At 40.7% G+C, this 20,348-nt stretch overlaps 3 protein-coding genes across 6 annotated transcripts in view; 2 read left to right on the top strand and 1 right to left on the bottom strand.

The window, feature by feature from the left end:
* The window catches only part of LOC146326431 (spermatogenesis-associated protein 13-like), a 57,753-nt gene extending 51,302 nt beyond the window's left edge, over positions 1-6,451 (top strand). For 3 of the 4 annotated variants that reach the window (XM_084718703.1, XM_084718701.1, XM_084718700.1), the window contains 3 exons: positions 165-408; positions 2,018-2,086; positions 5,024-6,451. In XM_084718703.1, coding sequence (XP_084574829.1) covers positions 165-408; positions 2,018-2,086; positions 5,024-5,199 — 489 coding nt within the window. In that variant the 3' untranslated portion in view covers positions 5,200-6,451. Of the gene's footprint in view, positions 1-164; positions 409-2,017; positions 2,110-5,023 lie in introns of all 4 variants that reach the window. The other variant, XM_084718702.1, reaches the window with a different exon arrangement.
* Positions 6,452-11,968: 5,517 nt separating this feature from the next.
* On the bottom strand, positions 11,969-16,799 carry asb12a (ankyrin repeat and SOCS box-containing 12a). The gene is made up of 4 exons (XM_084718697.1): positions 16,629-16,799; positions 15,945-16,268; positions 13,207-13,735; positions 11,969-12,941 (listed from the first exon to the last, which is right to left on the bottom strand). The coding sequence occupies exons 2-4, from the start codon at positions 16,227-16,229 to the stop codon at positions 12,796-12,798; spliced, it is 960 nt and encodes a 319-aa protein (XP_084574823.1). The 5' UTR covers positions 16,230-16,268; positions 16,629-16,799; the 3' UTR covers positions 11,969-12,795.
* A 2,281-nt stretch (positions 16,800-19,080) lies between these two features.
* On the top strand, positions 19,081-20,339 carry LOC146326429 (uncharacterized). The gene is made up of 3 exons (XM_084718698.1): positions 19,081-19,619; positions 19,709-19,861; positions 19,970-20,339. Exons 1-3 carry the CDS (start codon positions 19,302-19,304, stop codon positions 20,204-20,206), a joined length of 708 nt encoding a protein of 235 aa, XP_084574824.1. The 5' UTR covers positions 19,081-19,301; the 3' UTR covers positions 20,207-20,339.
* The last annotated feature ends 9 nt before the right edge of the window (positions 20,340-20,348 follow it).

Genomic DNA, 20,348 nt, shown 5'->3' with positions numbered 1-20,348 from the left:
GCAATGTGTGTGGAAGGTGTTTGTATGTTTGGGCAGCAGATGGAAAGGGTTGCATAAGACAGACTCTCAGGATACCGAGGGAAAGATGCTTGTTGACACCTCTAAGGTTCAGCACACACACATACACACATTAACAGACATCCTCCCCTCCTCCTCCTCCCCAGGATCTGATACGTCGGGACATCCTGTACTATAAAGGCCGCATCGACATGGATCGCTATGAGGTGCGGGACGCCATAGACGGCCGCGACGACGACTTCAACGTCAGTGTGAAGAACGCCTTCAAATTGTGCAACAAAGACAGCGAGGAGATCCACATCTTCCTGGCCAAGAAGCCAGAGGAGAAGATCCGCTGGCTCAGGGCCTTCCACGAGGAGAGGAAGATGGTGCAGGAGGATGAGAAAATCGGTTAGTCACGCACCTCCCTGTTTGGAAAGCATTAGTTTCATTCACAATGAGCCGTGGAGCTTCAGTTACATGTTGTGTTTGCTGCAGCACACTACAAAGTCATTTTTCTTTTGCACAGAACTTTAAATCTAAAGAACATTAAAGCAGGGATACACAAAATGCAAACACACTCTATATGCACCTCGGTTATAGGGTCATTGTCTGGAAGATTTTTGGTACAACAGAGAAAAAAAAATGTTAACAATAAGTTATGTATCATTTATTTTGAAGAAAAAAGTGTCTCATTGTTCATAGCTCTTACAGTAACAGTTAAGGCACTCAAATACTCAGTAGGAAATAAAATAACAAGATTAAATAACAAATGTCAGTAATGGTTCATCGTAAGCTCTGACCTGTGAATAGTTCCTGAACAACTCGTGCTCGTTTATACAGAGCAGCACAACGGACAAACTAATATTCACACATGAAGGCACACTGAATCTGAATCTGACTGAACGCTGTGGGAAGAAAGACTCACCGTCTATGTCTTCTGTGTCTTTTAAACCATTTTACGTTTTGGTCCTGCTCTGCTAACCTTAATACTAATGAAGTTACTATTCTATATCAACAGAAAATGTACAAAAGAGAAAATAGAGTTAAAGTTAAAAGTTAAAATAAACAACTAATTGGTTTCCTTTTTAGAAAAACAATATTTTGATATTATACAGCATGCGTCTAATACTACTGTATTACATTATACCATAACACATATAATATACAATTATCACTAAACAATAGAATCTTATTACACTCATGCTCAGTGTACCCCAACATTTTTTCCCCAGGATGGCAAAGACATCACCCAGCCTACTCTGCTGCTGATTGGCTTACCCTGACATTTTGATCCATATGGATCATGAACCAGCTACGTTCTGCTGCACCACCACCGCTCTGTGTTTATAGATTCAACGAAGCTTCGATGCAAAGAAGTAGCATGAATGATTTTTAGTAATCGAGTTGCTCGAGTTTCTCCAGGAATCGTTTCAGCCTTAAGTTATGTTTTCAAAGACAAACCTGGCTTCAGTCGAACAATGTCCACACACAGTTTGACAATAATCTCTGTCCATTTTCACTTCAGCTACAGCTGATACACAACAGCTGGCTCACTGCCAAAACGTACTGTGTAAAACTCGGCTCAAGAATTTCTGTTCTACTTGTGTGAGTGGTGGATATAAATAGATGGTTTCATCAGTTTGGGTTACAGGGTGTTCCATAAAAGCCATGGTTGTTATAAATCATAATAAAATTCCTGAAGGTTAGTATTACCATTTCAAATTTTAATTATCATTAAAACAGTGTTTGATTACTGCACCTTGAAAAAAGGTGAACACTGTTTAGCATCAGCCAAAGCATGCAGCGTGGTATTGTGTTGCATCTGTGAAAACACTGACATCACAAAGGATGTGATGCTTTTTCAAATCATTTAGGGGTTTTCAACATTTTCAGCACATTTTAACAGCGCCATAATAATACTGAAAAATAGCCGTGTAGTTGTTTTTAAGTCACAGTAAAAGGCAGCATGTTCCTTGGGTAAAAAAAATTGTAAAACACAATTTTGTTTGTTGTTTAGGTTTTGAGATCTCTGAGTACCAGAAGCGACAGGCGGCCATGACAGTGAGAAAGGTGACCAAACAGAAAGGTGAGGCAACAAGAAGATATCAGGTGATTTCCCTTTTCTTTTCCTCGCTGGTGTGCTCTGTCTTCTCATCGCTGTTTACTCTTCCCTTAACCTGCTCTCTTTCTTTTTTTTTTTACTTTCTACGCCTTTTTGAAACACGCCTACTTTGTTTATGAATGGACCTAGACTATCTGTGCACTAAGTAAGCTAGAAAACGTCAAGTGGATTCATGTCTTTCTCGCTTTATTACTTTCAATATTTTTTCCGTTTCGTTAAATGTTTGTCAGCCCATACACGAGGACGACTTGATATGAGTTGTAAAGCAGCTGTTAAGCATCAATGAAAAGACAGAGGGCTGTTTGCATGAAGTATTGAGTTTAAAGGGCGATACCAGTGTTCATGACATGTGGGTCCTGTGTCACGCTTGTCTTGAAAAAATACAACGCCCCACACAACTGTTTGCATTTTTTCTTTCACTGAGTTAGGGTGGTTGTTGGTGCTTATCACTTCAGTTTACATCCAGATTGTCAAAGCGTACCCTAAACAAAACAATCACCCTTTTCATCAATATTGTAGTTTATAGTTATAATTTATTTTGCTTTATTACAACATCTCAACTGTAGAACAAGGAGCCTTTACATAATCTAGCAACAAGTTCTAACAGGTTCTGTTCTAAAGTCAGATATGCCAAAATACAGCTAGGGCTGCACAATGAATCAAAATATTATCGAAAGCAGATCGAAATATGGCCAAGTGCGATATCCAAATCACAGAAGCTGCGTGTTTTTGATGAAGGAAAAATGTGCAACAAAACAGCATCATAATGAAGTAGTGTAGTGCTGCAGAGACGCCTTGGCCTGATTGTTTGATTCAAACTACGGCTGCCCCCTAATAATCAACTAAAACATCGAGTGAGAGGAGTCTTAGTTGATCATATCCTCCAAGTGCACTTTACACATAAAGCATATTTTGTTGAGCTGAGCTAAGTAACCTTTCCTTTTTGGAGTGCTATGAAATCACCCTGTAGGCTCAACACTGTAGTTTTTAGTTGATTTATTTTGCTTTATCACAGCATCTCAACTGTAGAACAAGGAGCCTTTAAATTGTGTAATCCAACCAATTTCTAACAGGTTGTTTTTTAAAGGCAGATATGCTTAGAGCACTCAGAACAGAGTACAGTTTTACTCTGCCTTGAACAAGTTGTCTGTAATTTTTAATGAATTACACAAAAAATAGAAACCTCTCTTGCAATATTCCCTTGTTCTCACAATTTCATCGCAAAAAATGCATAACACATTGCAACATGCATTACAATTTTTAGACTAGAAAAGCTGGTGTGAAATCAGGCATTATAGGATCCCCAAAAAAAGAGCCTGCAAAATCCTAGAAGGACTGTTTAGTCAACTTGAAACATCTGAAGTTGGGACCAGCTCGAGTGCAGACACAGACAAATGCAGTGATTTCAGTGAAAATTAAAATTGTGATGTAAAAATGATCATTCCCAGTCATCATGAATCATCGCAACAGCAGTCAAAATGATTATAATATTTGTTTATTTACCATATTGTGCAGCCCTGCTACTAACGGCTACCAACCATCTCAGTAAAAGGAAAACATGTCAAACAAGTTATTCAAGAATGCAACGTCCCGACAGAGCATCAGACAGACGACCCACATGTCCAAAACTGCCGGCATCACCCTTTAAGATTTAGCCATTTTAGTGCTAGGCTAGATGTTTGTACATTTACCATTACTGATGTTCTTGCTATTGCCAGTTTTCACGATAAGCATGACCATCCATTAAGGTATTAATTAACCAATGACCACTGCTGGAATGTTCTCTCTGACGTTAGGATCCCTGTAGATGTCTGTCAGAAGTAAATGTTGTGTGTTTCTAAGTGCTGTATGTGTACATGGCTGGCACAAGGTGAAGTACTCTCTTGAATTTCAGATTCATTTATAGATTTCATCTTGAGAAAGAGGGCCATGTTGTATGGACATGGTTTGAAAATGATAAAGGTATATGCATTAGAGTTCTCCTTAGAGCTAGCACAATAAGATGCCATGGCAACTGCTAAGCAGCATTGGGAGGCGTTGTGATTAACGTTGGCATTGGAGCATGCAGTCACAGTCCAATCTGTTTACAAGCATTATCTTGACTATCCAAGATAAACAGGATCCACTAACACAAATAGATCAAACCCTTCTAACTGCTCAAAACAGTGTTTGGCAAAAAAGAAAGAAAAGAAAAGAAAAAGAAATACCCATTAATAAAAGACACTGTTTATCATCCCTGCATTTTTTTTCCTAAGATGCCATGGCAACTTTTGAATATTTCATCTCCAAATATTGATTGTATCTAATTTTTAATTGCACTAGCATAGTTGTGATGCTTGTAGACTGTAGCTAAATGACATTGTAGACTGTAGTTAAATGCATATTAACAGCTTTCTGTTGGCTCTATTTTTGTTCTCAAGTGTCGAGGGTGCTATTCAAACAAACGGGCTGTCAACAAACATGGAAGAACAATGTCCCTCGTCCAAATGCCTGGTTTCATCATTGTATCCGGTGTAATCTGTGGGTTCTCTTGTTTGCCTGCTACAGAGTTTGATTGAATAGCATCTTTAGTCTCCCTTGTGTCATTGCTAGAGCTGAATTCCACGTCTCTCCTCAATTCAGCTGTCATCATATGATCATACTGTATCATATCTCAGGTTTAATATGCAGGAATGTTAACACTGACGGCTCATTCTGTATGTCTATGTGCCTGTTTTCTTTGGCAGCATGTTTGATGTTGTGTTGTTGTGTATGTTGCAGATACATTACTGACGGTCTTTCCCTATTTTGCTATCCACCTCCCTTCTTTTTTTCTCTTTCGCTTTGTGCCCTGCACTGCCTCCTTGTTCCCCCCTCGCACCCCCTTTTCTTGCTCTTTTTTTTCCGCACCTGCCTTCCTAGGTGTAAACAGGTGCACGCCCCCCTCATACCCGCCCCCCCAGGACCCCCTCAGTGCGGGGCAGTATGAGGTAACGGAGGACATGGCACAAGGAGAGGTTTTTGAATTCAGTCAATCCAAAAGAGGCCAGGCTCCTTTCTGGCAGAATTTTAGTAGATTAGCTCCATTTAAGAAATAGAGACACACAGACTCTTCTGAAGGACCAGCTATTTTTCTTAGAAGCACTAAACACTGGATGATCATGTCCCATGATGAAGAAAAATATGAAAAAAACACACATAAACACAAGAGACTTTGAAGTTAAGGACCAATGTTAATATAGAGCGCGATTTGGAAGCAGCAAGAGGACTGAAGACTTGAGAAAAAAAATAAAACTTTACAGTTCATATATGTTAGTAACGTTCTTAGTTATCATGCTTCTCCAGCTGAGTCGACTGTCATGAACTCTTTCCCTCGGATTCTGCATATTCACGCCATCTGAATGTCCTGGAGTTATCGAGATTGTTCTATTATTTCATTTTGAATCCATCATCCTGGATAAGAAACACAAGGCCAAGCCGGGGCATTCCTTAGTAGAAATGATTGTGTCCAAAAAAAAAAAAAAAGCTGAGATCTTGCTGTGCTGCTATGTGAGATTGCTTGTTGCATTCTTCTGAATGTGAGATTGAATAACGACGGGGCCTCAGCTTCTGTGGCTGCGGCCCGTCTGAAGGACCTGTGAAGCTCCACTGTCAGCATCATCCATTCTGCCACCGATCACAGGCCATCTCCGCTCCACTGATGTCTGCGTCTGGATCTCCCCCTCACTCTCAACGCTCCATCAAACTCCTCCTCCTCCTCTCTAGCTGTTTGCATATAGTAGCCCTCTCTTCACCGAGTCTGACGTTCACAGTGTTTCCCTCACGCTCTCAACATCCCTCTTCTCGTCCTCTTCTATCTCTCTACCCACCCGCTCTGCCTCTGTGAGTCAGTGGCTCTCAGAGGAAAGAGCTTCATTCTTTTTGGAAACCTGCCATTGGCCGCGATACGACGGGTCAGGGAACAAATCAATAGTCAGAGCATCAATAGAATATTTACATCCTCTCCACCAAACACTTTTGACAGGGTATTCATAACCGATCACGCTGAAGGGGGGCTGCGGGTTTTGCGTTCGACTTAGGGCTCGCCGCTCAGATGAAACAGCTGGGAGCAGGAGATAGGCAGGCTACGGTCCACCTGCCTTGTGTCAGAGCCCCTCCCCACTCTCCCACTCTCCCCAGAGACCACCCCTGTAGCACTGTGCTGGCAGCTCGCTGGGTGTTTGGAAAGAGCACAGCCTACCTCCGGAAATCCGCTGAGAGCTAAAAGTGAGGTTGATGCATTGGCCAAGGTCTAAACATCATATCTCTTTTTCACGTCAGCTGTAAAAAAAAAAAAAAAAGAAGAAAAGAAAAGAAAAAAAAAAGACTTGTTCGGTTGATTATTTTGCTCACATTGTAAAAAGCACAGCACATGTTAAATCTGAGGAGTACTTTTTCTCTCATTCGAGTAGGAGCGATGTAAACATGCCACAGTGTGAGAAAGTAGATGAGAAAGAAAGAGCCCTAACCAGCACGAGGGGAAATGGTCAGAAAATAGCAGAAAATTGAAATGAACTGGTCAAACACATCAGCTGCACCACACTACACTGCAGACCCCTTTTCTGTTGGTAACCATTGTGACGTCTTTTTGTGGGCGGAGCTTAGTTGGAGGCAAAACAATTCCCTAAACACGTTAGCCAACACTAGCTGGCAAGTTTTGTTGCCTTTTTTTCTTAACAATGGCTGAAGAAAATATGAGCTCTTCTAAGTATGTACAGTCTCTCCAGGACCGCTTGAGTAAGTTCACGTTAACCAATGGGCAGGCTGGCCGACCCATACACACTCTCCCAACGCAGGGACAATATTTTGGGGACATTTTTTGTTATTTTACATTGCTAATTTAATTGTCTGCACGAGATACAGGCACTGCTCTGTGCATAGTACACACCCACCGAGCTGAAGGGCAAGTAAGAGAAAAACAGCCCGAAGAGCCAGAATATTTTCACATCTGATGCGGTGAATTTCTGACCAAACCAGAGCTGGTGATGATTATAACAGCAGAAAGACTAACAGAGACGTTTTCGTGACTTGATTTTGTTTCTGTCTGCTTAAATAGTTTAAATGAAATGTGTTTTATTGAGCTAACAAGGCAATTAAGTTCATCTTAGTTTGTTAAAAAGAGAATAACTAGAATTTTAAAGGTGACTTCTTGTATTTTTCTGTTTAGTAAGGGAAATAGATAAGAGAATATTTCCTTTCTTGACAGTTTCTGAGTTCATTTTGTTTATTTTGCACACATCTTCCAGTTTTTGTCTTACCACGTTTAACCAAAACTTCAATTTCGAGCCATTACTGCTTCAGTAAGATGATATTTTGGCTTAGTTATGTGGCTTACTGCTCTGAGGTGATTCATGTTTCCCTCCAGTTTTTCCCTTTGTTTTGCCTCTTGCTAACCCCGTGACGTAATCATGACGTCGGCACTAAAATGGTCTGTAGGGAGGCAGAAAAGTGAATTAAATCTGCAGCATGCAGGTGTCCTCTGACAGATTCATGCGTCTCTAAAGGCTCCAGCTTCACAGTCTTGGCACCCCTCCCCCCCTCCGTCACGTCGCTTTCCGGATCTGATCCATGTTCTGGCACTTAGCTAGGCGACTGTGGCCCGATCAGATTGATTTGTTTAGTCAACAATGCCCCCCCTACATACACACTCACACTCCCCGAAGCTGCTGTGAGCGAGATCCCGTGCTACTTGAGCAGAGAAAGATCTACTGAGAAGAAATTTTACACACACACACACATCATGAAGGTGTATTTTTTTCTACAGTTGGAATGTAAGTGACACATCTGTCCTTGGTTTGTGCTCATATTTTGACCTCAGATACAGAAGTACATTTTGTGTTGACTTATATCACCTGATGGACAGTACATATACAGTATGACAACTTGTGCAATGTGATATATCATTATATATCTTCACTATTCACTACAAACGTGATATGAAAGAGTTATATATCGTTCTATGTCATTTGTTTGCCTTCTTATAGGCCTTATAACCTATTGGAAAAAAAGACCTTAGAGTTGCTTTGTATGTTGTGTAATTTATGTTCTGTTTCAGTAAAGAAAGTTGAGAAACGGGTGAGTCGGCTGCTGGTGTCTGTAGAGATGGCTCCCAGTGAGATTGTTGTGGAAGATAATTCCCCTGGTCTGGCACAGCAAAAAGATATGGTTCCCAGGCCATGATAACCTCAGGTCCCGTGCTACACCCGCCCGCCCGCTCCCCCGTCCCCCATTCCCCCTTCTCCTCCACGTCACCCACCAGTACCGACGTACAGACACAGGCATGCAAACACAAACACACACAGACACATAATCATGCGCACTTGCTGGCCCGTTCTGCTGCGGAGAAGAGAGATGCTATCTAACAGTGCCTTCCAGCATTCCACTAGTGATTATCTATTCAGTTTCACAGGCAGATTTGAATTAGTCATGTATTTTCCCTTCAGTGTGGGACTCGCATCTCTCTCTCGTTCTCTCATACACACTGGGAATTCCTCGTTCCCCGGTGCACGAGACCCACTCGGACAGAAACTTAAGAGGTCAGGCCTTTTTTTCCATGTGAGTAGATACTGTGCTGTCTGACTGAAACACTTTTAAAAACACCTTATTATATTCTATCACACTTAACATAGCGGTAATTTTATTATTGCACAAAAATAATTTAATTCTAATTTTAGAAACCACATAGAATTCCTTTTATTGTTATCTATTTAACATGCTGAAAGATGGTTTAATTTGAATATATAGTAGGTTAGTTGAGATAGGTTTCACATTTCAAAGTATATTATTAACAATGAGTTATGAATCAAAAAGAAGAATCATCTATTTTACCTTTATCAACTACACACTGTAAATACTGTAAAAAGAACAGATCATATATTTGGATATTGGTATTTTGCGTTGGAGACGAATGTTGTTCCAGTTCTAGCGTGCGGTAGACCTCAGTACCAGGTAAAAATGCATGCTCGTGGCATCCAATATTTTGCATGAGACTTAAGACAACTCTTAACAGATTGTTTAGTTTCATTTTTAACTTCCAACGGGATTTTTTTTTCCACAGCGCGGAACCATTCATTTGTGAACCCATTACCATCTCACTGAAAAGGGAGTTCTTTTCTCTGTCCACCTGTCTCCTGCTCACTGCACATCACAGGTTGTAGCTTCTGTTTTTTGTTTTTTTTTTTCCTTTTAATTTATTGTCAAGTAGAGGGGGACGTCCTTCCTCGCGCTGACTCAAAGACTGAACTGTTGATAGGTGAAATGAAAGGCACTGATGCTCTCTTCGCCCACATATAATGGGTACTATAAACTGTAACATGATTTTAAACCTTGATTTATTTTTCTTTGACTCCAACTTAACACTGTCACAGTCCAAACTGCTGGTTATTTCTTTATTTTATTTTATTTTGGAACACCATTAACCGCTGAGGCAAAACGGGTATAATTTTTCTATGACAACAGTGAACCAAATAGGAGTTAGCACTGATCATGGGTGTTTGTGTATAGATTTGTAGTCAAGCAGAAGAGCTGAATAAATGCGAAACCTCTCGGGATGAGCTAAAAATAAACATAATCCTGAAGACACACACGCACACACACACACACAGTACTTCATTGCAATTCATATCATGCTCTTGTTTCTACTTAAGAAATGATTCTTTGAAGTACAATAACTTGACAGTACAAATTAATTCCTCACTTGTATTTATTAAAAGCAGTATTAAATATTGGCCACATTGTCAAAAGGATGTATATATTGGTTCGATTTTATTATTTTATTATCATCCTGACCTTGTTACCGAGAGCTGAGAGGACAGCCTTCTGTGCAGTTGAAGATTTTTTTTTTTTTTTTCTTTTCCTCTCTTTCCAAATCACAAGACAGCCAAGTTTAGCAGACTGTCGATCGGATGCATCAGAGGTTGCTCAGATTTGGGTAATTTCCTTTTAGTCCAGGGGTGTACACGAGCCGCTAACCGCGTTCACTCACATTTAGCATAGCAACATCTTCAGTAGGAACTCCTCGCAGTTGGTTATGAGTTGTTTCAGAGCAGTCAGGGTACAACAGAGTCTTCAATGAGCCATATACTGATGTGGTGTTCAATGACAACAAGGTTAACAGAAGACTGACATCCCACTTTTTGGAAAAATCTATCCATTGTATATTACCATCTAGTTTGAGGTCTGGATTTTTGCCTATCACAGAAGAATTTTACTCACAGTATCCATATCCTTTGTCACCATATGCAAACATTTGTCATTTTCTTTCTCTTGCTGGCCTTTTTTGAGTTTATTTGTTGTAGAAATGAAAAACCTGAAAAATAATGCCTATTCAATCCAGAAACTGTGAATGGGAGAGTGGAGATGTCAACTGTATGTACATTATATGTTTTGATGTAATCAGAAGCACTGGGAATATGTTGTACTTTGCTGTAAAAATAAATCCATATCTGATATAGCTGTACTTTTGTTGAAAATAAAACCTCTACAGAACCTGTGTGTCGATGCATCAATGTGTGAGCGAGTGAGCGGGAGCATTGTGCTGGGGGTTTCCTGTCGAGTGACGCCGTTTCCTGTTTGTAGGTCCCATTCCCAACAACAGCTGACTCATTAACTTCAGGATGAATCACAGAGGAAATATTTTAAGAGCGCACAAACACGAGATCAGTAAGATTATGAGAATGGTGTTCGCGAAAGTCACAAAAGAAAATTTTCAACAAACTTCAAACCACAAAATGTAGCCTGCAAATAACGATGCTGCGATCAATAAGTAATGAGACTTATGCAAATATGTTCTCCCAGTTGGTCGTGCTGAAGTGTAGGCTGATCACTCCGCTTCTGAAGGTTTTGAAGATGCAAGACTGTTTTTCAGGCAAAGATCTAAGACATCCTGGTGAGATACAGACCCTATCTGTCTGTGTGTGTGTGTGTGTGTGTCTTCAGTTGTGTCTGGGTTGCTACATAACTTAAGAGAGACCATATTTGATTGTGTAACGCCACCTGCGAAAAAGACTGAGCTTAAGAGACATTAACAGATGTTCATATTTGCCCACGAGGCCTCAAACTTGGACAAAAGCAATAAGCAGTATTACTCTGGTCTCTAGTGGTCAGCCACGGTGTTACACTTCCCGAGGACGGAGCAGATTTTCCAACATGGAGCCCGTCAGGACGATCATAATTCTGTATCTGACAAAGGCACACAGCAGTGATACTCAACCTGAGGCCCGTGGGGCAACTGTGGCCCCCAGTAAGGTGCCAGTGAAATGAAAATAAACTGATTGCTTACACTAATAGTAAATGTTCAATAAGGTCCCTTGGGTGTTACATGGGAAGCTGCATTTTAGTCTAAACCAGGGTTCAGCAACTTTTACTATTAAACAGTCATTTTTGGCCAAAAGGAAAAAACAATACTATTAAATTCTCCAATTTCCTCTGAGACTTTTGTTCTTTTGGATTTGGCATCCATAGTAAGCCTGGGGAGAACCAAAAGAATCACTTAACAACAATGATAAATTAAAATTAAAATGTTAAAAAAAAAAAAAAAAAACTGCCATTCATTTCCATATCTTTTTTTTTTTTGTCAAAGCCACAGGAAGAGGGGTGATTGGAGAGGGGCAAAAGCTTCAGAGCTGTAGGTTGCAGACCCCTGGCCTAAACACACTAAAACAGGCTTTTCACTCTGTCTAGAGCCAGACTGATATATTGGTTGGCGATACTGTCAACCTGTTATTGGCTTGTCACAGCTATATGTTGTCCAATATGCTTCGATATGAAACTCATTTATGTTTTCTTTAATTCAGAGTTATATATAATAATTGAAAAATACCATTGAAAGCTGATTATATATTTTTATAGCACCTGTCAGAACAAAGTTACAAAGTGCTTCACAACAGCAAAATAAAAACAGAATCCAAAAAAATGACAATAAAATAAAATAACAATAAAATAATAGAAAGAATAGAAAGAATATCAGCCAATATATCAATATCAGATTTTTGTTTTACTCTCTAATATCAGTATCGGCATCAGCCGCAAAAATCCAGTGTCATTCGGGCTCTAATTCTGTCCTGAGCAGGAGCAGTTTATGTTTGTTTATTTTTATGAATCATTCCAACATTTGAGCGCTGGCACAACGCAAAACGTCCCAGCTATGTTTAGTATTGTATGAATATGTATAAATTATGAATGTAACAAAAGCTTTTCTAACTAAAATGCTGTTGCAGCTGTAAACTGCAGTAAAAATCCTGCTTTATTTGTCACACAGGCCTATTGCAAATCCTTGCACCAAGTTAATTTAGTTAATAAGTTAAATAAGTTAGTTAATCTTAAAATAAATCATTTCAAATGTAGATTAGTTGTGGGTCTTGTAATTTTTAACCATTTTATCTGCTAAATATTATTAATATTTGCTTATTAAGCAACCCGGCCTCCTGTCATTTTGCGAAAGCACGCTGAGCATGCCTGCAGGACAGAGACCTCTGAAGGAACCAGACAAAAATATCTCACATTGATTGGCTGTGTGTGTCCATTATCTTGTCCTACTTGTAGGAAAAATATGACAAAGCTTGAAATCAAGTATCCAGTCATGAGGATATCATGAGCAATGAGGTGAAAAAAAAAAACAAAGTAACTGGCCATGTCTTCGGATGCTAACGTAAGCATCATATGAGTTCAGAGGTGTCGTGCTTCAGGTAGTTCCTCAGGATGAGAGGAATGTCCAAACTGTCGATGGCCTGCTCCTTGTTGATGAGGGGAAGGCACCTTCGAATTGCTAGCCGAGTCTGTGACATCAGTGTTTTGGGACAAACTGCAGCAGAAACAGACAAATAAAGGTGAATCAGCATGAGTGTTCTGAGGCGTTCACACTAAAGGGAACTTTAACCATAAATATATAGTTATAGATGTAGTTTTAAGAATCATTTTAACTCAAGTAGATGGCAGAGTGCACACCACAACTATAAAGCTGCAGTCTGGACTCCCATCCACTTTTTAAAAAAGATATTTTTATAGTTAAAGTTATTGTTCTTGGTGTGGACAGGCCTTTACTGAGCTACCTATGATCAGTGTCTCACCTCTCTCTTTGAGCAGCAGAACCAGAGCTTCATTCTGCTTCGTCGTCTTGTCGATGATCAGTGTGGGCAGATACACGTCTGCCCCAAAGTCTATGAGAAGCTGGATGTACTCCACGCCGCAGCCGTAACGGAGACACACCTCCAGCACCGTCTTTGGCTGCTTGATCCTGGCCAGCATCTTCTCGTCTGTGCAGTTGTAGTTGGGGTTGGCTCCGTGGAGGAGGAGCAGTTTAAAGCAGTCCAGGTGTCCGTAAACAGCTGAGATGTAAAGGGGCCCTCTGCAGGCCGTGGCGTTGGACGCCCACTCTGGGACTTTGGGTTTGACGTCCACCTCGGCTCCGTACCTCAGCAGCTCTCGCAGCACGTCTACGTCACCCTCTCGGGCGGCGGTCAGCACCGGGGAGCAGTTGTTGTACTGGCTGCCGTTAGGGTCGGCTCCGGCCTTCAGCAGGGCAACCACGCAGTCCAGATGTTTCCCGCTGACAGCTGTGAACAGAGGCGTCTGGGCCTTCACGTCCAGGCTGTCAATCTGGATTCAAACAGAGCAGAACACCAACATGTTTTAACAGAAGGAAATTCACTCTTGACACATTTTTATTCGCTGAACCAAGAACTTGAATTAAGTTTTGAGTGCTCTTTACAGAGGCGTAGACTCGAGATACATAAGAGTCAAACATTTTATGACTTAAACTCAACTTAACAGGATCAATAACTCATGACTTCACTTGAACCTGAGCCTTTCGACTTGACATACTGTACACCTAACCCCAAGCAAGATTTTTAAAAAAGTGTGCCACAAATCAAGTCATCCCCTTCATTTCTTGAATTTAATCTAACATTATCACTATACGTCCTCAGCAAGTTGGACTTTGTTTTAACCAGCCTGATGCATCCAGTCAAGCTGCAGGACAGAATCAATTAATGTTGTGTTGCTAAACGGCACTTGGAAGAAATTATACCAAAGATAATTTTGCTGACATACAAAAACTATGTGGTGGTCAACAAAAAAACGAGTTGCAGTATGCAAAATGTGCAGGTGAAAATTACACAGAGATGCAGCAACTCAAAACCGTTGTTTGACATTTGAGGTTGTACAAAGAATGGTAAATTGAGGCTAATATTAGCATAGAAAGCTAATGTTTAGCTAACACCAGCTTAACAGCTAAGTAACTTTGTAAATCAGTGAGGCTGGAAAATCACTTTAACATTATGACTAGTGCTCTTTATCCATCTACTACTTTTTGGTGTTGCAGAGTTTTGGAGATACCTGCTATAAGGATGTCTGCCTTTCTCCAGTATAATGGGTCTAAATGGAGCTCATCTTGTGGTTGTCAAAGCACCAAAAAAACTTGTTGTGAGTAGTTTCATGTAGAACCTACATTCTTTCTGCAGTAAAATCTACCGGGACTACTTTCCCTCTACAAGAAAATAGAATGTTCTTGCATGAAACTGCTCACAAGGTCTGCAAATTATCTTGAGTAACTGGGTCATTATTTATCCTTTTATCTCTGCTTTGGTCTCCACTAACTCCTGAGGATAATATATCTCTCTTTCTAGCAGATAAATGCTCCACTATTTTCCTATGCAAACACTGTATATCTGCCATTTGGTACTGGTAGTGTACAGTGGGTTTATCATACTGAAAACAGCTGCCTGCTGCCTCTGGAAACAATGTTGATGACAGAAGAGTCTGAAGGACAGGAAACTAAAGTGAAGACCTTAAAGACACTAAAAGATTCCAGCGACCCCTTCCATACTACAGTTAGTCATTTGATCCATTGTTCATATAAAAATATTAATTAGTGCAGCTTTAAAGGTGCAGTGTGTAAGATGTATGGGGGGTTGTTGGTGGATATGGCAGAAATGGAAGATAGTATTTAAGTTTGGTTTTATCAGTGCAAAATCACCTGAAAATAAGAATTGTTGTATTTTCGCTGCCTTAGAATTAGCAGTTTATATCTACAGAGGAAGTCATGTTTCTACAGCCCAGAACGGACAAACGAAACACTAACTGCAGCACAGGTTGTCCCACACACTTAGAAAGGGAGAGTGAGAAGACGTATTCGCAATCTACAAACCACTAGATGCCAATAAATCCTACACACTGTGAGGGTTTATTTATTTACCTGAGGGCTGAAGTCCAATATTCACATTCCTTTTAGCTCTGATTTGGTCTCCACCAACCCCTGAGGGAACTATAGGCTCGTCTGGTTTTCTAGCAACTAAATGCTCCACTATGTCCTGAGCTACTTACTAACATTGTTCATCTGATACTGATCAGGTTGTGTGGTTGGTTTATCAGAGCTCAAAGGCTCTAAACTGTTCTGTAGAACTAAGGTGAACTTCAGCGTTGAGTATTAATGTTTCCTGGGCTTGTTACTACCAGTGACCCCTTTCACATTAAACCTAGTCATTTGGTCCATTGTTCATATAAAAATATTAATTAGTGCAGCTTTAATGCCCTGAGCGTAGTGTAGTGAAAATTTTATTTCTTACTCTTCATTTTTCATATGAATTACTCTTTACAATATGAATTTAAATAAAAAAAAAAGACCTGCAGGAAGAATGTAGGAACCGTCCCTGGCTTTTAAATGAAATATGAGATGGCTGAATGTGGTATATAATTTTGGTTATTAAAAAGGATATTTCCATCCCATCCACACCTTCTACACCTGCTCTCAAAGAGCCATCTCAGCATCCTCATCTGAAAGGTGTACAACGCTCTCTCCTCATCTCACCTCTGCACCGTGCTCCAACAACACCTCCAAGCACCTCAGGTGTCCCAGAGCAGCAGCGGTGCGCAAGGGGGTTACTGGGACCCCCCACCCGCTTCGAGCATTGATAGACCTCCTGTACGTCTCCTGAGACAGGAGCTCAGAGAGCAGAGTCACGTCGTCGCTGCTCACGGTGTTGTTCAGGGCCTGACACTGCTCGTTGTCCTCATCCTCCTCCTTAGGCTGCAGCAGCGAGAAGATCTTAGAAATGTCCATCAAACTCATGTTGACAGCTTGGCCCAGAACCATAATGTAACTCCAGGCTGATGCAAGTCAAAGCTCTTCCATCTGCAACCAGGAAAATGATGAGAATACAGCCAAATACACACGCAACTGACGTGCTCCTGTCATGTTAGGTTATTTTTGTTGGGTTTGATTTTTATTCCACATAACAAATATGTATATGAAAGTAAAAAAACAATGCTTCTCACCATGACCCTACATACAAAGACAATGTTGTTTGTTTATGTGACAGTTATATGTAATAAAACCTAAAAATGTGCAAAGCTTCAAGGCCATTTTTACTCATAGACATTAAAAATGCATGCTTTCCCCCCTAAAGGTTAACAGAGTCTGCTCAGTAGAAACAACAAGTCATGGTTTGTGTCAACAACAGCAAACTGGATCCCAGTGCAACAACACACTTACCTCATTAAGACACTTGCTGATCTTATTTCCAAAGAAATTAGAAGAGAAAAGAAGGTTCAAAACTCCATAATAATAAGTCGTCACGTGGGAGAAAGAAGGAAAAGAAAGGTCCTCCAAGGAGTGTGTGACACTTCCACAGGAGCTGTGAGTCGTGAAAAGTGCAGTGTGGTTTGTGTGTGTGTGTGTGTGCGTGTGCGTGTGTGTGTGTGTGTGTGTGTGTGTGTGTGTGTGTTAACTGACAGAGGGGGTCAGAGCTCCTTTCTGGGGGGTGGGGGCTAATTTTAGGCCACAGATGGGCCTGGCTAAACTTCCATTCTTGGAGAGTCCATGCTCTGGTTTATTATTAGAAAAGTGATACTAGTGTGACACTGTGTCGGTGATTGGTGAGTGCGTCTGTCTTTCAGTGTTTCTCGAGTAACGACAAAAATGAAATGGAGACGTCTGTGTTACCATGTCACATGGTGAAGTGTGTCGTAATTCTTAGCTTTTTGTTACAGCTTGTCAGAAGGGGATTAAAGACACAACAGCCCAGTTGTGTTTCCTAGTGTTAGAATAAAGCCAAATAATCAACGAGAACAGCGGTGAGTTCGCTGTGTGTGTGTGTGTGTGTGTGTGTGTGTGTGTGTGTGTGTGTGTGTGTGTGTGTGTGCCCTGATATCACCCTGTTTCCCTCCTGATTCTCACCCAGGCAGCCATTTTAGCAAGTGTCAGCTGCATGACTGTCAGAAGCTTTAGAGGAGCAGCCAGTCAGCTGTTCCTCTGCCAAACCCACCCATGTCTTCATACTGTCCTCTGTTTAGCGGGGAGGCTGTGACACACCACATTCTTTCAGCAGATGGCACGAGAGTCCAGATTCCTGGCATTGCACGAATACACAGGGAAACTTTATTTATTTATTTGGACACGCAGACATGGAACAATTAAATGTGGCTTCCTGAATCCAGACCCAAGAGTAGTGACAAAACAAGATCAGTGGCCACTGATGTGCTGTGTTGTTAAATGCACTTCACATTAAACAGACTTTTTTCACAGCAGCCATTTTGACATGAAATAATGAGGTTAACAACTGTGATTGATTGATGATTAAGACTTTTGTTTAAATCTTCAAATATAAAAATAAAACATTACTCATTACTCATTATTGCTGTGGACAAAATTCTCTGTGCAATGTATATCTATTCTGTGGATTCTTGCCATGAAAAAGTTTGAGAACTCCTGGCTATAATTATGCACCGTGTAAACACTTTACATTTAGTGCAGTTATTTTCTAAATAATCAACAAAATTTGATCCAAACTCTTTGTTTATATAAAGGTATTTCTAGATCCTCGTATGGAACAGCATCAATTGTGGCAAAACAGGCAAACATTGTGTAATATAGACCTTTTTTTAACGGTAGCTATATTGATATGAAATAGTAGGGTAACAATTACCAATGACACTAATTAAGGTCCTGTTCCATTTAATGTTGAGCCTTTCCAGTGAGACAACACTATAGTCAAAACTATTTATAAAATGCATTGAAAATCAGAGGAATTTTCATTAATTTGGCTTTAAGGATGTCATATTTTTGAATATATTTTTTAATATAGAGTTAATTGGCAGATTTTCATATTTCTCCACCAAAATCAGTTCATACTTTTCATCAGGGGTGGAAGTAACTAATTACAAATATCTGCTCTAATCTGCTCTGAGTAGATTTTCAAGTCTGTACTTTTACTCATACTTAAGTATGCATTACAAGCTGTAATCTACTCAGTTACTTTTAAAATCATAGTTGAGTACAGAGTACAATTTCCAAAACTTTAATCTGCATTTTAGCAGCCAATAAGATGATATGATCACAAATGGGCCAATAAAAACCATAAGATACAAATGAAAAACAAAACAAAATGTTGCAGCAGCACACATTTGGAATAAGGATGTTAGTAATTGGTGGAACTGTTTGTTGCATAAGGAAACTTAAACTTAGACTTAAAATGACAAAAGAAAAATGACCAAAAAACAGAAAATAAAGGGGGAAAACATGTTTTGTATCATGTATTAATGATTAATCAGTTGTTAGCCTTTTCAACCACTGTTTAAGTAAAACGCACAAAAATTGCAACCCTAGTTTGGAGCAGTGACTGAGTGAGTTAAAAGTACTCTTTTGAGGTGAAAACTTTGTACTTTTACTTCAGTATAACACCAGTACTTTTTCTTGTAACTGAGGGATACTTTAGTGATGTAACAATTCTCTTCAGTACTCTCTCCACCACTGCTTTACATCCGCATGTAGTTTAAATTCAACATGTGCGTTTTTGTTTGTTTGAAACACTTCTCCAGGTTTCCAACAGTGTTTGCTCATGTCGACCACAAGATGGCGCTAGTGACGCGCCGATGGCAGGAAGTGGGGCTGCAGCAAATAGTAAAAGAAGAGGACGTGCAAACAGACTGGCGAAGGGATACACAATAACTTTTATTTGTAGTAAAACGGAGTTTTGTGTTTTACTCCTAAATGTCTGTCTTTGCTAAAAGTAATCGGTTAAATGCGATACTCGGATTGACCTCCGCCGCCCGTCATTTACATGTTACGTAACGAGTTAACCTTTCGCATCAGTTAGTAGGTGCAGCTACTCTGATGAAACTGACCAGATACTAAAAACCTGTTCTCGGGTGCTTTATTTTGTCCAAAATGTCGAAAGAAACTGTCAGGAACCACTGCAGGAGACTGATTTCTCTTGTCCGGAGCAAACAGCAGCACTTTGAGTCCTCAGGAGAGGAGAGAATGAGACAGAGACACGAAGGGGCCAGCGGGAGGGAGGAGAGGTGCGAGGGTGAAAGACGAGTTTTAGCCGGAGACGAGTTTAAAGATCGCAGACAGCGTACAAAACGAGACAGACACCAAACGTCCCCCAGTCTCTTGTCTCAAGGTCCCGAAGTCCAGCCCAGCGTCCCCCCTCAACTCATTTCAATGCTGAGACTCAAAACTTTCGAGGAGGAGACGAGACGGGTCAGGAGAGACTCATTACGATAGAAAAAAAAAAAAACGCACTATTTTTTCCCCCCGTTTGCTATTGTCATGTGTTTGTTTTATGGCAGGCTGCAGAGGTGGAGCTCCATGACCCCGCTGCCTGCAGTGTGTGTGAGCAGGAACAGGCTTCTCTGGCCTTGAAAAGTTTTATCAGGAGGAAGGAGACACAACTGCGGTTCCAAACACTGAAGGACAGACTAAACACACACTACAGCTATGGAGTAAGTGACTTCGGCGACAGAAAGCTCGTACAAGCCGCATGTTCCTAACTAATATTTGTGTCAATTCGACTGATCAGATCGATTATTCAGCTGTTCTTTCTGTTACAGGAGTCTTCACTTTGGGGGAGTTTGTGTAAAACCTCCCAGAGCCCTTCTTTGCCCCTCGCTGGATTTGGGAGGAACTACTTGGTGGACATATGCGGGTCACAGCAACCTGGGGTTGCCTTAGCAACGGCTGAGGAACGTGGAGTTGCCCTGGCAACAGATGAAATGAGGGGTTACCCTGACAAAAACGCTACAGGAACTCATTTAGCAAGCCCTCGCTGTCCTTTTTCAGACGGATAGCTGCAGACATGATGGGTGCAGTACTGTTACAATGAAAGGGACAATGTTGTGGTGGAGTCAGAAATATTCCTACCTCTTTATTGTGACACAGAGACTCAAATCCACCCATTTACCCAATAAACACTGATCCATATGCTGATGG

This window comes from Lutjanus erythropterus, chromosome 5 (assembly GCF_056507025.1).
Source record: "Lutjanus erythropterus isolate fLutEry1 chromosome 5, fLutEry1.hap2, whole genome shotgun sequence".
Classification (NCBI taxonomy): Eukaryota; Metazoa; Chordata; class Actinopteri; order Lutjaniformes; family Lutjanidae; genus Lutjanus; species Lutjanus erythropterus.
This window is presented reverse-complemented; position numbering and strand designations above follow the sequence as displayed.